At 42.8% G+C, this 17,344-nt stretch overlaps 1 protein-coding gene across 1 annotated transcript in view; it reads left to right on the top strand.

Moving 5' to 3' along the window:
* The window catches only part of ECPAS (Ecm29 proteasome adaptor and scaffold), a 236,448-nt gene that overhangs the window by 10,894 nt on the left and 208,210 nt on the right, over positions 1-17,344 (top strand). The window contains exons 4-5 of the mRNA XM_085864640.1: positions 5,730-5,848; positions 12,160-12,309. Of these exons, the coding sequence (XP_085720766.1) occupies positions 5,730-5,848; positions 12,160-12,309 (269 nt within the window). The remainder of the gene's footprint in view (positions 1-5,729; positions 5,849-12,159; positions 12,310-17,344) is intronic.

The following is a 17,344-nucleotide window of genomic DNA, read 5'->3' as shown; positions in this document are numbered from 1 at the left end:
CTGTCAAGTTTGGTTCAGTTCCGTCCACTAATAACCGAGAAATAGCAATTTAAAGAAAATGGGCCGAAAGGGCCGTTTCTCGGCTCAAAGGGCCACAATTGCACTTTGGGTTCAGTTAATGCCTGGGGAATGGTCTCTAGAATATACCTGTCAAGTTTTTGGGTCTGTTCCGTTTACGAACAACCGAGAAATTGCAATTTTAAGAAAATGGGCCAAAATGGGCCATTCCTCGGCCCGAAGGGCCGCAACCGCACTTTGGGCTCAGTTAATTCCTGTGCATATGTATCTGGTATATGCCTGTCAATTTTCATCGAATTCTGTTCACGAATAATGGAGAAATAGATGTTCAAATGAACTGTACACAAGAAAAGAGAGAACATGAGTGGTGCTTCGACCCCGTGGGGTGGAAGACCCCATGGGGTAAAAAGAAGGGTCCGAGGAATCATGGAAGATTACTAATATAAAGAAAGAAAGTAATTTCAGCAAAAGAAGACAACGTCTGAAAAGAAAGATATTAAGATAAAAATAAGGAAGTAAAAAAAAAAAAAAAAAAAAAAAAAAGATAAGTGGAATTTTTATGAAAAAAAGAAAGAAAGTGAAATAATCGGAGGACGCAGCGAGGAGAAAAGGTAGTGGAAGCTTGTTTGAGATTGCAAAAGTACTGTTGGGAAAGTTTCGAAATGTAGTCGTTTTGGTAAAGAGCAAATCTGGAAATATTTTATCAGCGATGGACAGAACATTTTGAAGAGGTATTGAATAGACAAGAGCCATATGATCCTCCTGATGTGGATGAGAACAGCTATCTATAATTCCAGGTGTGTGTGTGTGTGTGTGTGTGTGTGTGTGTGTGTGTGTGTGTGTGTGTGTGTGTGTGTGTGTGTGTGTGTGTGTGTGTGTGTGTGTGTGTGTGTGTGTGTGTGAGACCGCTGTTTCTCGATAACCACTGGTCCGATCTAATTGAAACTTGCCAGCTACATTGCTAGGGACCTGAGTATGTGCCTTTTCAAGGTTTGATATCAATTGGACAATTGCTTCCCAAGTTATGGCCATTTATTTACCAAACCAATGACAAGACACGCTGTTGCGTGGTTGTGGCCGATGGGGAAGGGAAGCACAGCCACGTTCCCCATTACGGGTTACAACGTACGGGCTTCCAGAGAGTGATGACTTCGTGTATTCTAATAATTTCTCGATTTCTTATGCGCATTTATAGATAAACACAATGGCCCAAGTTATGATCTTTTCATCTTAGACGGTGTATAAATTTCGGTAACATCAGAGTGCTGGTATGCTCCGAACCAGGAAGTACATTTTTTTTCTCTCTCTTCTCTTCTCTTTTTGTTTTTCCTTGCCACGACATTGTGAAAAGATAAAATACGTTGGCGCTAATTGAATAATTGGGTATTAAAAATAAATTGTGAATGATCGTAACTGCGAATGATATAGAATTTCCGGGTCACGCACGTACGGGCACGTGAGAGCGAAGAAACGGCCTGTGTGGTTTATTTATTTATTTTTTATTATTATTATTTTTTTTTACGGGCACGTACTAGTGCTTATAATACCGACAATCACTAGGTATTTAACGAGAGAGGAGGTAAAACATGCGAAAATGAGACAAACAATTTGCGCATACTCTCGGTGCGTCCCCTGCCTTTTGGGTGGTATGAGAAAAAGATATCTGCCAGATGAAAGGCAAATGTTCAACGGATGTCGACTATCATGTACACAGAAGTACATGGACAGATGATCAGTCGGTTGGTCGGAATTCATTTTAATGTCCTCTTGTCTCTGACTGTGTGTGTGTTTTTGTTAATTTAATGAAAATAATTTTAAACTGAATTTTACAAGGAATATAGACTTGGGATGCAGTTCCATGCACAACTATGGAGAAAAGCCTATTGAAATTGGCGACAAAATGAATGTGTTGGATCTCTGTTCACTCCTCAGACAGACTTGCTTTGGCCTGTTCGTGTTCCCACCCGAACCCCTGGCAGGCAACCCAAGTTCAAATCCCACATACCATGTGTGTGTTTGTCCATTGTCGACCAATGTCCTTGTATTGCATGTAAAAGTACGCCGATATCTGCTGATATCTGTCATGCACTTGATATGTGTACAAGCTAAACGTGCACACAGTCCGCTCGTTGATCGTGTAAACGTGTAAATGTTAAAATCTGCCAAAACAGCAATGTAGCCACCGATACGTATCTGTGTGTGAAAAAAATGTCGATAAACACCATGGCAGAAATAAAAAATATTTGTAGGTCCCGTCTCTCTTCACCGGGCCCGGAGGGAACAAATCTGATAGGCTGGTTGCATAAACATTGCCCTGAACGGACGGATGGACGGAGACTGGATTTAGAGGCCAGCTCCTTTTATAGTATAGATTGGCAATTACGGAGCGTGTACGTACATGTTCACAGATTTATTTTTTTAAGTTGATAATTTTTTTACCTGTACATGTACATCGTCACAGGCTTACCTTTATATCACTGTCAAATCACTAAAAGATGGTCACGGCAATGGAATCATAAATGGTTCCCCATCACCCAATAAATTTCACAAAGTCTCTTTCACTAACAAGGTCCTCTGTGCAACTTTTCTGGTGAAACAAGGTTTGATTATTGTTATTATTTTTTTTGTCTGTTCCAAAGGGCCAACCGATAACTTGTTTCACCCATTTATTTTCAGTGTAAATCATTCTCGAGGGCGGCCATGCACCATCTTGTATTGTCCGAGTTGTAATGGAATTGTTGGTGGAAAATGGGTATTGAAAGAAGTTGTTGTGGGGCCGGGTCTCGGTGGCGAGCACTACCGCTACGGGGAGCAGTAGAGTCGGCTCCACCGAACACCCGGAATTTAGGTCGTATCTTTCAGATAAATCCGAAAGTACGGGTCCCTTACAGGACCATGAATTGCCAATAATTTGACCGCGTGGAGTAGGGTTAATTTCTAACTTCAATATACCTAAGTACCCACGCGACAAAGCTTACCGGGAATTCACACCCTCGGCAGGCCTCGAGTGGAATGAGCCGTTACCGTGCTCGAACCATGTATAACCCGAGCGGATGGTTACCGAGGCCCATCGGTCCAAATGTACAACTACAGCAACAGCCTTCCTAATCCCCAATCCACACCGTGGCAAACCAATGGTAGAAAGGACAAGGATGAGCTGGTACATTCAACAAAAAGGGGAATTTATTTGCAACATTAATTGGGGAACGAGGGGAGCACGTAAGGGCAGAGTTATCCGCATATAGCAAGGCAAATAATGTACAAGGAACACAGGCACTTAACAGTTTCTACTTATCAGACAGGGCCCACGGACACACACACACACACACACACACACACACACACACACACACACACACACACACACACACACACACACACACACCCAGAAATGGACCCCGTCGGGTCTTTATTGAAGGCCTCCAGCTCGAGGAAAGGTGAGCTGGAGACCAGAGCGAGCTTGGACCTGTCCACCTCGTGCGGTCTTCGATGTTCTGGCTCGGCGGGGCTCAAACCCGCAACAACGATGCCACTCCAAGCACCAGGGATGGAGGGTGGAGGACGGATGCCAACCAGCATGAAGGCAGACAAGGCAGCGAGCGCCAGCAGGCAAGGTGATCCGAGATGATCCGGCAGGTAAACCCCAACTGCCCCCAGTCGGATCGTGCCGATCAAATATTCACTCCCTGTCCAGGGGGGAGGGGACTCCCTCTCGTAACCCCCCCCCCCTTACTGGACGGTTTTGGTGCACGATTCGCTCGTTGCCCCTGTGATTGGCCAAAAGGGGCGCCAAGTCCGCTGATTGAACCGGGGGGGGGGGGCGTGGCGTGCGTCATGGCGGACCACCCCTCAAACAGGAAGATGAGTAATATTGTCCTATGTTGGCTTCCATTGGCTGAACGACGGCAAACTCGCTCGCATCTCTCTGATTGGTTAAGACGCCAAGTCCTTCATTGAACTCCACCCACCGCAAGCATTATGGCGTCAGGATGGAGCGTGGGGAAGGTATTGTTGTTGCAGGTGAAAATGTGAAAGAAAACCCTGACTCTCAAAATAACTCCGCAGCACACAAACATTTAATCACCCATTAAACAAAGGGACGGGATCCTGACTACAAACACATACTTACCGATATAACTGATCTTTGGGACCTGAATGTTGAGTGCTCATGGTTTCCAAATTCGTAACAATACCGCACCCTTTCTGTTCACGCGATCTGCCTACGACAGATGGGACGGCTGCATGGAAAACTGGAATATTTCCTTCACGGCACCCATCGCTTGCAATCTGCGTTTTTTTTCGTGATAGTTACCTCCACCACCGAAGGTGAAGGAGGTTATGTTTTCATCTCTCTCATCTCTCATCTCTCATCTCAAAAAGTTGTGGATGGATTCGGATCAAACTTGGTGGACAGGTTTGGTATGTGACATGGACGAGTTGATTCAATTTTGGTGAAGATCCAAATCCAGATCTGGATACGAGCATTATTTAATTTTTAATAGTGATTATTCACCATTAAGCGATGGGGCCAAAAACGATGTATGGCATTACACTTCAAAAATGTAATGGGCCCGATATGTTCTCGTGGATCAGGCATTACGTGGTGGAGCTATGTGCTCTACCGAGTGCCTTTCATGTTTTGTATCGTTTCATCACATCCTGGAAGATGTTTTTGTCCGGTGCTGCAGTGGCTGGGTAAGTTGTTGAATGTGTACAGAGAAAAAAAAAAAAAAAAGAAGAGGAACATTTGGTATCATCTTTATGACATTAGAAGTTTGCTGTGAACAGTCTGGGTTTTTGCTATGCACATCGTCTCTATCGTACTTGACACTGCACCATTGATATACGTTTCCAGGATATTGCTGTGACCCAACACGGTTCGTGAAACTACCTGAAAATGAGTGTTGGGAATTCCATGGGAAAAGTTACCTGGTGGCTATTTTTTGAAAGTACATTTTTCACTAAACCTTATATACCATATGACAGATCATGAAGTGAAATAATTGAATTTTTGCATATTAGCTTCATCAAGCAGTGTCTGTATACATTGTGGTAGCATCTCCGGGCGTTTATTAATAAACGTCCGGAGATGTTACATCCGTTACACTCAGTTACGTCCGTTACATTACATTAGCCATGGTACTGCCTACTCGGTATCATTAATTCCTCAAATAAATACTGGGAATACAATGACGTACCTATACCAAGCTGCTATACCAGATTTAGTATTCTGTCGTAGAACACTTCACAGAAATTTGTGAGCAAAACGATCATCATGCTAAAGGGGGTATTTTGACGGTTACGTCCGTTACGAAGATTCATCATACCGTAGCACTCAGGAAAAAATTCTTAATCTCATATAATTACCATTTCTTGGCACCTTTGTGTTCACTGAATAAAATAAACTAATACATTTGGTACGATAACCTTGTTCTTCATGAAATATTTTTTGAGAACTGCCAATAAGTTCTGTCTGAATATTACGTCCGTTACGGTGGAATTACCCTGTTCCCTTTATCATCAAAGTGTTCTCTTGCTTTCATCCTGTATTGCCCTCACCTACCATCATGCCTTGTACTTATTATTAGCCCAAAAGGTTACCTATGTGACATCTACTGACTTGCTCAACATGATTGGTAGTTTAATTAATTCTTCCTGAATAATTTGTACAAAATTTCATGCAATATTTTTATCTTTTTGCACTGTCGTAGAATTTTGCAATAATCTACATCAAGCTTGGATTTCCACGTCTGCCAATTGAGGAACGATGTGAGCTTGTGCCGTCACTAGTTGCTTCTCTTGCAGGAAAACCTCTCCCTCAACAAGACAGGTAACATTCGAAACGTATGGTTGCAAAATGCATGTTAGTTCTTTAAGAAATTTTATTTACAGTGACCATTATGTATTGTTGAATTATCTTATTTTAATGTTAAATTTCACTTTTCTATTGTTGTTTAGACCTGGCAGGATAACCTAGAGCTGTCTAGCCTGAGTTTTAATGAATCCTGACCTAGTTGTAAACTGATATCCCAGTGTTTTGCAGGCAGGGTGAGGCATCAATGTGTGTGTCGTCCCTCGGATGGATGTTAAACTGGGGGTTGCTTCTGCCAGCATTAGTTGGTGGATGATAAAGATTCCACGGTGTCCTTCGTAAAGAGTAGGTGAGCTATCGCCGGCACCTTGGCAAGATTCCAAATTCCTGCCTGAGCCAACTGCAGGGAAGATGATGGCAAACCGCTCAGCATAACGCATACCAAGAAACTAGCTCTCTAAAGAGTATGGTAGATCCGATCTGATCTCATTATGATTGTTTAAAGAAATGTCCCCAAAGCTTGCCAATGTCGTGATTGCAAGTGTTGATGAACGGACGGACGGCTGACATATCCCATAAGCTCCCCAGAACTATATTCTAGGTGAGCTAAAAATGGTATCGAGCTGGAACCATTAGCTTCAATTGCTGCTGAAAGATGTTTTTTTCTGGGAATAATTACATCCATTTGTGTGTGTGTGTTGAATTCACACATTCAACAGACACGACATTTTTCAACTTTGAAATTTTTGTTCCAATTAAATATATTATTAGCTTTCCAATGATAAAAATTTTTTTATGATCGTACAAGACGACCCGTCTTGTTTCAAGAACCCGTCGGGTTCCCGTTGTGACAGCGGTTGATGAAAAAAAAAAAAATCATTTCAAGAAAAAAAAAAGATAGCTCCAGCAAACTATACCGCTGAGTTGTTTGCATTGATCAAATACTCCCGAAGAGTACTTGACTGAATCGGGAATTGATTTTTAAATAATTTTTTCGTTGCCCGATTTGAACGGAACTTGATAATGCACACCGCAGGAGAATGGTGAGTAAGGTGGCACTAAAATTTTTGCGCTATCGTGTACCGTTTTGGCTGTATTTCGGGAATATACATGCATACATATATATATATATATATATATATATATATATATATATATATATATATATATACACATACAATATGAGAGTTTTAGTAATATTTAGATAGATAACAGCAAGAGCCGTATAGTATCGAACTAGAGCGTTCATAGAACGGTTTACCCCACTCAGTCTTGAGAAAAAGGACATGGGAAGGGTATTTTCAACTTTCTTTGCGTTTTGCACTAAAAAAAACATCACTGCCATATTTATCGAAATGCTGAATCTCATTCGTCTAAATTCTGAATCCATAAGACAGAGTGAATGCCGAATCTCACGGTTACTCTGCCCTCGGGGCATGAGACGGTGTAATTATTTTTCCAAGTCCTGGTAAACGAAAGGTTTTTGAAAGTGCCAAGAAGGTGATTTGTATTCTTCAATATTCAAGTATACAATTCAATTGAAACGAAATGAGTGTTAAAAGGTTGTAAGAGAAAAACAAAACAAAAAAAAAGCTTAGTTCCAAAGTTTACCGCCATTGATACGCCATCTTTTTACACCACCTTATTTAACACGTTGCATTAGCTCTTCATGCCTGTTGTTTGTGTCCTTTGTGGCGTGCTTAAAAACAGTAAGTTTCTTGCTTTGAATGATTTTCAATTTTCTTTGATTGCCAGACAGGCAGAGAGTAAATTTTTTATATCTGACTCTTCTCTGTGCGTGCCCGATCGGGACGAGATTCCATACAATTTGCCAAAGTACTGCTAAACTGCAGGTTCATGTTCCACAGTGTTTAAAATGTATAATTCTATTCGATTGAAATTAAGTTATTCCTTGATCACAAACTGATGTCTGAAGACGTACAGACAAAGTGAACCAATTGTTTAACCCGCTTTTTTTACTTCATGCATGCGGCATAACAAAGCATGATTAAAAAAGAGGGGGCAGACACACACACACACACACACGCACACACACACACACACACACACACACACACACACACACACACACACACACACACCTTAGCAATGGAAGATGTATGTAGTTCACTTGATAAGACAGATTGTAAAAGAAAATTTGTTTAAAATTGGAGGCGATTTATTTTGGCAGAACACTGTTGTTGACGGTGAATGATGTATCTTCTGTGAATGGATGGAAGAACAGTGAATGACCTGGCTCTCGCTGACATGTTGCGCAGGGGGGTGTGGGGGGAGATGGACAGATGAATATTAACACCAATATTTCAGAACCATAATAACACTATACTAGAATTAAGTTTATAACATAATATTAGTTCCCTTTCAAGGAAGTTCAATGCAGGAGGAGGCCATTTGGTTCATCAAAGCCTGCACTATTATTACCAACCTATTGTTGTTTGTCCATGCTCTATCCTTTTCAATGTTGAGCATCAAACAAGGACGCAGCATGTCTCATTTTTAAAGTCTTTGGTGTGACTCGGCCATCTTTTTGTATTTCTTCCGGCTTAAAAAATGGGTTTGAACTGCCGACATCCCAGACTCCCGCGCTCGTCCTCAGTTTGGGCGTGTTTCTCTTATTTAGGATTCAATCGGCGAGATTGTTGTTCAAGTATAACTTTCTTGAAACTCTTCCAAAATATATTTTTTTTGAATTCATTATTATTATTTTTAAAAATAGTGGTCTAGCTGCCAGATCGCCTCTGCCAGTGATGTTGAAGAAAACTTTTGAAGAAAGGCTGGAGAGACGGCTGCAGCGGATCAATCCTCTGAATATATTGTGATTACTGAATTGATGACATGTGGTCTTGAAGAACAGTTTACAGTTGGATGAAAACATTTTCCTGCAGGTTGTAAAAATCTCAATGCTGAAAATGCACAAATGCACCAACTTTCAAAAATATGCAACAGCTTGAAAATTCAACATTTCAGTCACAAATGTTGCTGTTCCATTGCCATAAGTTTTGCTTATTCCATTTAATTTGTGTTCTTAAGAGTGCACAGCAAATGGCACGACATTGTATTCGCATCGTTTGCGTCTATGATGCGAAACACATTTTTATATATGATGTAAAGACGTCCTTTGGTTTGATGTCGCCGTGATTCAGAATGGCGTGGAGTTTGGCAATTGCAGCTTTAGTCGACCATAATTTTTTTTCTCTCTCTCAGCAATAACCATCGACATGGTTGAAAACCATAGCTTTGAGATAATCGAGGAATATCTTACATTTTCACCATCTCTCTGGAAGGATCATGAAACCAACCCACCAACTCGTATCTATTCCCACAACCAACCGCTGGATGGAGTTCAGGCTCTCGTACCTCTGGGCCTCACCATCAGCTGCAACCTCTCCTGGGCAAACCACATGTCAAAACTATCTTCCAAAGCCAGTCACAGACTGGTCATCCTTCATCATGCTAAGTTCCTTCTTGGTAAACTTAAACTTCTCTTAGCATACAATCTCAACGGAGGTCTGCTCTCCGCTATGGGCTGGCATCTTCAATTCACACATCTCTTCTGGATGCTGTGGAACACAAAAACTCTCGACATCATTCGCATTTCCGACAAAGAAACAGAATTGTAGGGCTTGCTGCTCTCATCATCGACAAGTTGTTGGCCTCTGTTTGCTTAGTCTGTCCTCCTTCATGTCTTGATCCATCTGTTATTCCCAAGTTCCTCCAGAGAGTATGCGTTCTTTTAGCAACCTCTTCCATTTGAAACTCCCAAAATCCAGGCTCACTGCTCACATCCACTCCTGTTTTCGTTTTCCTGTTTTCATTTTTATCTTGCCAAAACGAAGTTTTGCAAGATATGTTAGTCAGCTTGTATGTTTTTTTATTTTTTTTATTTTTTATTTATTTTTTGTTTGTCTGTAATCACGTATAAAAAATTCTGCAGAGCACAGTTATCATCAGAAATTTTTGTAACTTCACGTATCAGAGGCCTATAGAGGTTCCTTTCAGTGCACAAACTTTTGAAGGTCAAGGTCAAAGGTCAAGGTCACTTTGTCGCAAATCAGGGAGTCGACGAAACCCTTATTTTTTGAGTAATTATGATCGGATCGTCTTCAAACTTCATGGGAATATAGTTCATGGTCTGGCGCTCAGCTGATTAATTTTTGGTGGCGATTGGCCTTGACCTTCATATGTTTTTATTTTGTTGTTTTTTTTTTTTTTGGTCTGTAATCACATATAAATCACTCTGCAGAGCACAGTTGTCATTGGAAATTTTTGTAACTTCGCATATCAGAGGCCTATAGAGGTCCCTTTCAGCGCATAAAATTTTGAAGGTCAAAGGTCAAGGTCACTTTGTCGCAAATCAGGGGAATCGACAAAACCCTTATTTTTTTGAGTAATTTTGATCGGATCGTCTTCAAACTTCATGGGAATATAGTTCATGGTCTGGCGCTCAGCTGATTAAGTTTTGGTGGCGATTGGCCTTGACCTTCATGGTTAGCGCCTGAGGTCAAACATATTTGACCCCAAGGTCAAATTTTCAAGTTTTAGGAACCATATCGTGTAGTACCTCAAATTGAACACCTCGATGAGTGCTTTCTAGATATGTCAAGCTTGAGACATTATGACGTCATTTGGTGACGTTATGAGGCAAAAGCATATTTTTCATGGTTACTCTGTAGAACGATTCTCATCGGAATCTCTCGTAGGCAGATATTCCTCAAGGAGTCGCTCCTGGTGGATAGCAGCTCTGTTCACCTCAGTGTGACCTTAAAGAAGTCACAAGTGGTCACCTTTTGGCAAGATACGGGTCACCCTGCGGGTGACGTTGGTTTATTATCTTTTTTTCTGTCTGTTTAATTGTACTTATCAAGATGGTAATAACCTGTGGTGGCATATCTTCCATCCCTATCCATAATTTTTTTTTCTCTCTTCAATAAGTCCCTCCCCGATCACACCCACAAGTCTCCCCATATAGTTGCCGCTTGCTATGTTTCCTTCACTCTGCTTTCTCCATATGTTTGTTCATTCCTTTGGTACTTCCACTTGTTGTTTCCCGACCCCACTACCAGGATTGCCAGCAAGCCCCTGCCACATTGCACTTCCACGAGCCAAGACTTTGGAGGCAAACAAAATTATAATTTCCTGCATCAATGATTACTTTAGATGAGCTGAAAAACCCCACATCAGAATCCACGGTGAAAACCTACTGAACTCCTCTATAACTGTGTTTATCATCGAATAGTTTAGAACGAAAATATGCTTTAAAACCTGAAAAAGCATTCTGTGTTTAATTGCTAAAAAGATCAGGTTTATACTAACTCTTCCCACCCCCAACCTTTCTTGTGTAATTGTTTCAGAGCTGTGGGATTAGGCATACCTTTTCGGAAGACATCAAGGAAACCAAAAACACTTGGCTGGATTCGCTCAAGGAAATCCAGGACAACTGTCGAAAAGAGAAACCTTAGTTATGCAATTTGTTTTTTTTTTTTAACACGGTCGAAGGTTTAGGGAAGAGCTGTTGCACACATATGCAGACAGACACGACACGACACACAGTGCAAACACAGCTGGTGGGTAACCTTGGGAAAGTGATGCAACTTCTTGTGCCACTCTGGGTACCGGTGACACCATCTTGTGATGTCACTTTTCTTTCAGCAGTCAGCAGGACAGTAAAAGAGAAATCTCACCCCCGCACACCCCCATCCCGATGGGAAGCCGGCTCACAGGGGTTGTCCGTGCTCTATCCTATATATGCTGAGCGTCAAGTGTGTAAGCAGCACGTACCATTTGTAAAGTCTTTGGAAGGACTCGGTTATAGTTGGAATCGAATCGCCGATCCCCGAGACTCAGAGCAGACACTCAAACCACAAAGCCACCAGGTCTGGTGTGACGATGCTATTAAATGTGAAAGACAAATGAGAAATATTGGCACCTTGATCTGCCCAAAATTGTAGCAGCACTTTCACTTACTCATGTGCAGAGGAATACTTGACTTTCTCAAGGCTGTGTCAGCAGACATCAAATAATAGGTTTCGTCAACTGCGTGTTGACGAAGTGGTGTTAACCGCCACGTGAAGGAAAGGAAAGCTGACGTTTTGCGTGTTAACTCTTTGTTCGGTTGTCAAAGGCCTGTAATTGATTGCGAAAGCATGGATAACCATTCTTTTAGGTCGACACAAGCAAGTGCAGGCTTTTGTCGCTCTGCCCTCTTGAATGTTAAAAGGTAAAATTATACTTCTTTATTAGGTATTTTTTTTTTTATGTAGCTTTGTTGTCTACCTCCTTTCCCACCTGAGTGATTATGTTTATTGCAGCTTGATGCAACTCCTGGTACCTGTGTTGAACCACCTGAAGTTCCCTGCAGACAGCACTCGTCGAGCTGCGATGTTTGGATTGGCCGAGCGTCAAGGTTGTGCACAAATGCTTCTTGACTTCCTGCTGGACACTCTGATGATGCCATATGGGTAGGGATTAAATTGTACAACAACAACAACAATACAACAAATGAATAATGCTTCTTTAAAAAATTGAGAAACAAATTCCCTTTGTGTTGATCCATACGAAGATGAACCACAGAAGGTTTTTATTTACAGTCGTGCATTGTCATCCACGGTGCCATTATCCTGAGGTATTGCATTTATAAATCTTTATTATTTAGAGTCGGTGATTTTTTTTTTTTTCCGTTTCAAAAAAAGCACCTTTTCTGTTTCCAAAGAAGCTAAAATCCATTTTCAAACAAAAAAAAAATTACATTTTGTGTTATCAATGGAAAAAGGAGGAGGAGATTGGGACCAAACTGTGTGCAGAGCGTTAGTGCTGCTTAAGCAGTCTCCTTGGCTCTTGGGCACAATCCTGGACGGGTCGCCACTCCGACACACTGTACCAGCAGGCTGGCACTCATTTTGCCAACCTCGAAGGGATGACAGGTTGAGTCAACCCCACCTGGTATTAATTCAACAGCTGAGCGAGATTTGAACTCAGGACCCTCGGATCCAAAGCCCACCACCGGAACCATTAAGCCGACACCAGGCACAATGGAGAAGGAAACATTTATTTTTATTTCCTTAATTAAGTCTCTGCACCTAAAATCCTCCACAATGCCCCTGGGTGATGCAGGGACGTGGGGAATTAGAAAATGAAAATATAAACAGCAGGTGTGAAGAATGTGGAAACCGAATCCTTGGGACATGGCTTTTTAAACTATACTGGAGCGAAATTGATGGTGCGTCATTGCAAATCCCCACGCTTCCCACCGAAAGCAAAGTTGAGAGACGGCAAAAGGATCCACCAGGAATGACCCAATGTCAAATTTTGAGTAAATTATTTTTTCAAGTTTGACCCGTCTGACCCCCAAGTCCCTACACCTTGGGGGCATGAACCGGGCATCAAATCCAACAGAAAATTGTTACACATTTCATGCGTCCTCCAATGTTCATTGCATATGCAAAGTTTCATTAAAAATGTGCCTGTAATTGGCATTTCTTGATTATATGACCATGGGGCGAGGTCAAAAATGACGATGCTCTTGCACCTTCTCACCATGTGGTGATCATAACTACCAAATCTGGTTAACTTCTGCACAACCGTTTAGGAGGAAATAGCGTGACGGATGGACAGACGGAGTGGATTATAATGTCCCCCCGTTTTTTTTTGTTTTCTTCAAAATCGTGGGGATAATTAATCTTGATTACAGTGTCCATCCATGCATGCTCGTATACAAAGGAAGTACAGCAGACCCTTCCCGTTCATGGGGGTTAACGTTCTCGAAAAAAACCCCACGAAAACAAACAAAAAAAACTCCATGGGCAACACCGCGATGTGCAAAGTGAAGACCTTTTGGGAAAAAATAGGGTCAGGGGAACCAACTCTAAAATGTATCAACTTTTTTTGCCTCAACTACAGTTATAAAAATAAAAAAAAACACATGTAATTGTATTTTGATGATGATTGAGGGCGTTGGAGGTTATTGAGATGACGTTGACGTCCCTAGCTTCGGGTTGTCAGTGTCATCAGACTGTGAAGAAGGGGGTGATCTTTGTCTGCTTTGCCTTGTTCTGCATGTCCTTATAGACCTCCGTACAAGGTGTCATGACAGCGTCAATCTCGCGCTTGATATTTCAAGCACCTCTACTTAAAGATGACTTCTTCTTTTGATTTTAAATGGCGTTTTCAGAGCCGTGAGGCTCTGTATACACCACGCACCTCAACACTTCGGCTGGAGCAGACAAGTATGGGGACTTTATATTGCGAGACCCGTTTCTTTTCTGAATTTCAACAACAATTTGCAGAGTCAAGGGTGCTTCTGGCTCAATCGGCACAGTGTGTCCGGTACACCCAACCAGCCGATCTCCATCTCTCGGGCAGAGTGGAAGAGGTGTGATCTGGGTCCCCTGTACTGAGGGCATCGTGCGAAGATGTGGTCCAAATCTTCAGGAACCTTACACCGCTCGCAGAACCCCATCGGGTGACACACTATCATGTGTAAATAGGAGTTCAGAGCACAATATCAGAGTCTGAGCCTGTTGAGGATTGCCTGTGGTCTCTTCGGGAGAGTCGGGAACTCCATGAAGACGAGTGAAAACCTCTCGAGATATGTTACTCATTCTGCTTTGTCCTAGTGTTCTCTTTCACGCTCCTCAACTTTATCTTATCCCCCTTCCTTGCTTCAGAACAAACGAACAAATATTTTCGCTCAAAAAAAAATCATGAGCTCGTTCTATTTCCTTCCTTGTTTCATTTCTTTATTTCTTCCTTTCTCATTACCTCCCAGTTGAACCAACATCCCTCATAATTGAATTAATTTGATTCTCACTTTGAAAGCTTTTCATAACATTTTTTGTTTCATTTGCCTTATTTCATAACCCCCCACATGTTTTCTTAATAATATCCCCCATGTGTTCTTCTTCATAACTATTTACTGTCACGAACACCCCGCGATGTCAAACTAACTAAATCATGCGCTATCACGTGATAACAGTCCGTGTGGCACGATATCGAGAGAGTGACTGAGTCTGTGATGGAGTGCATTGTGGGGCTGCGAGGTATACGGGGTTGTGTATACCTCCGCACCACACCACGATAGAGCGATGGACCCATGCCGTGATCGGCACCTGTTACCACAATAATAGAACCGCGATCTAGCGGAACCTGCGATCAGGGTGTACCTGCTGCACGCAGACGTGGTCGAATGGACATTGTACGTTGACATAAGGACACCAGGGCTTTAAAAAAAAAGCAAAAGTTTTTGATTATTTTTGGCAAAATCTCATCTGTATTTCGATGATTTTTTTACTGTAAAAAAAAAAAAAGTTTCTCCAAAGTTGCACGCATCAATGATGACCGACGGGTCGTTTTTTTTTTTGCGGGCGATCACATTTTCAGTGAATATTTTCACTGGATTTTCAACCAAGTGGTGTGACTTTTTAAATCGAATTTCATTTCCACTGGTCCCTCGAGACTCTTGAGATTGATGGATGGAATGTTATTCAGTGTTGAGATTTCCAGCAACGCTCGTCCCAAGCAGCCACGATGGCTGTGCTCGCGTTTCGGGTATAGATGGTACACACGGTATTCCTTGTACATCAAATTTCGATGTTTTTTTTGTGCTTTTTTTTTTGTTACCACTTTTCGGAATTACGCTGTGTGAATCAAGTCTTCGGTGATTCACACACACACCATATGAGATAAGATTCAGTTTTCTATTTCAAATCATCGAATCCAAAATTATAGAATTGTTTAAATAAAAAATACTGTATTTCAACAATCATAATTCAATGGGCGTAAGTCTGGAACTTCTAACACACTTTTCTCCGAACATATTCCGTTCATGCTGTTGTGGGGCCGAGTTTCGGTGGCGAGCACGACCGCTAGATGGAGCAGTAGAGTCGGCTCCACCGAACACCCGGAATTTATAGGTCGTCACCCCAGATAACTCCGGAGCCGACGGTTCCCTTATCGGACCGAAGATCGCCAATAGGTCGACCGCGTGGGATAGGGTCGATTGCCAATTTCAATTTACCTAAATAACCACGTCATCCAAACTACCGGGGAAATTCACCCTCAGCGGAGCTCGAGCCGAACGAGCTGTTGGCGTGCTCGAACCGTGCATAACCCGAGCGGATGGTTACCTAGGTCCGTCGGTCCAAATGCACAATTTGCCGCTTCCCAATTTCCCAACACGCACCATGCTAAACCAATGAAAGAAACACAGAAACGAGCTGAAACATTTAACAGGGGATTGATTTATAATGGGGGGGGGGGGTAAGGGAACACACAAAGAGCAGAGTTATCACGACTAAGCAAGGCAAATAATGTGCAACAAAACTCGCTTAACAATTGTACTTAACAGACGGGCCCACACACACACACAAAAGAAATGGGCCGGCCGGCCTTTATTGATGCCCCCCAGCTCAGAGGGAAGGGGAGAACCTGTCTCGCACCTCCCCGCCTCGTGCGGTTTTCAATGATCCGGTTTGGCGGGACTCAAACCCGCAACACAATGCAATGATGGACTCCAGCTGGCGCAAAGGAGGATCAGACAGAACGCCGACAGGCCAGGCGAGACGACCAGGCGATGAGGCTGACAAGGCGACCACGTGACGCGACCTTGACTGGATCTCCGCTGGACCTCAACACAACTCTGGCCCAACAACTACGCTGGACCGATCGCAATCTCACTCGTGCACCGTCGGGTCTCGGCACTCTCTCGCTCAGTCCGATCGCGCTGAAAACCATATCCCCTTCTTGTCCGGGGGGAGGGGACGCCTCCTCGTGACCCACTCTCCCTCACTGGACGGTTTTGGCGTGCAAATGCGCTCGTCGCCTTTGTCACTGGCCAAAACAGGCGTCAAGTCCGTTGATTGGTCCGGGGGCGTGGTGACATCACGCGGACCGCCCCTCACACAGTGGAGGAGTCCCATTGGTCGAAGGATGGCAACCTTGCTCGCATCACCCCGATTGGGCGAGAGCCGCCGTGAGGTTCCGCCTTGTACTCCGCCCACCGCGGGCGCTATGGCGTCGGGTTGAGGAAGCAAGGTGAAGGCGTGTTGTTGTTATCGTTGTTGTTCAAGATGTCAGATATAAAGATTTAAAGCCTGACGATGAGATAACGTCGCAGCGCACGAACACTTAATTACCCACTAAACAAGGGACGGGACCCTAACTAGAAACACATACTTACCGATATAACTAATCTTTTGGGACTCTGGCTGTTGTGTGCAGTAAGCTTCCAGATTCGTAACAATAATTCCGAAATCTTCACATTATGTGTTCCATCTATTTACGCAGGTGATGGCGGATTCAAAAACCGAATATGGATAGAATTTTCAAAGAGGGAATCGATGACGTCACAATCAGCAGCGTTCGGCGGCAAACCGACGGCCGGGTCCCAGATGACGTGCTTTACTTAACTAAGCCCATGAGTTTAGGACGTTTGTTCAACTCAGCATTTATGACTTTTATCCTGCGATGTTTTTAATCTGTTGATGGAGGTAATATAGA

The sequence above is a fragment of the Eptatretus burgeri genome, chromosome 2 (assembly GCF_056783735.1).
Source record: "Eptatretus burgeri isolate ZD-2024b chromosome 2, Ebu_testis_v1, whole genome shotgun sequence".
NCBI lineage: Eukaryota > Metazoa > Chordata > Myxini > Myxiniformes > Myxinidae > Eptatretus > Eptatretus burgeri.
This window is presented reverse-complemented; position numbering and strand designations above follow the sequence as displayed.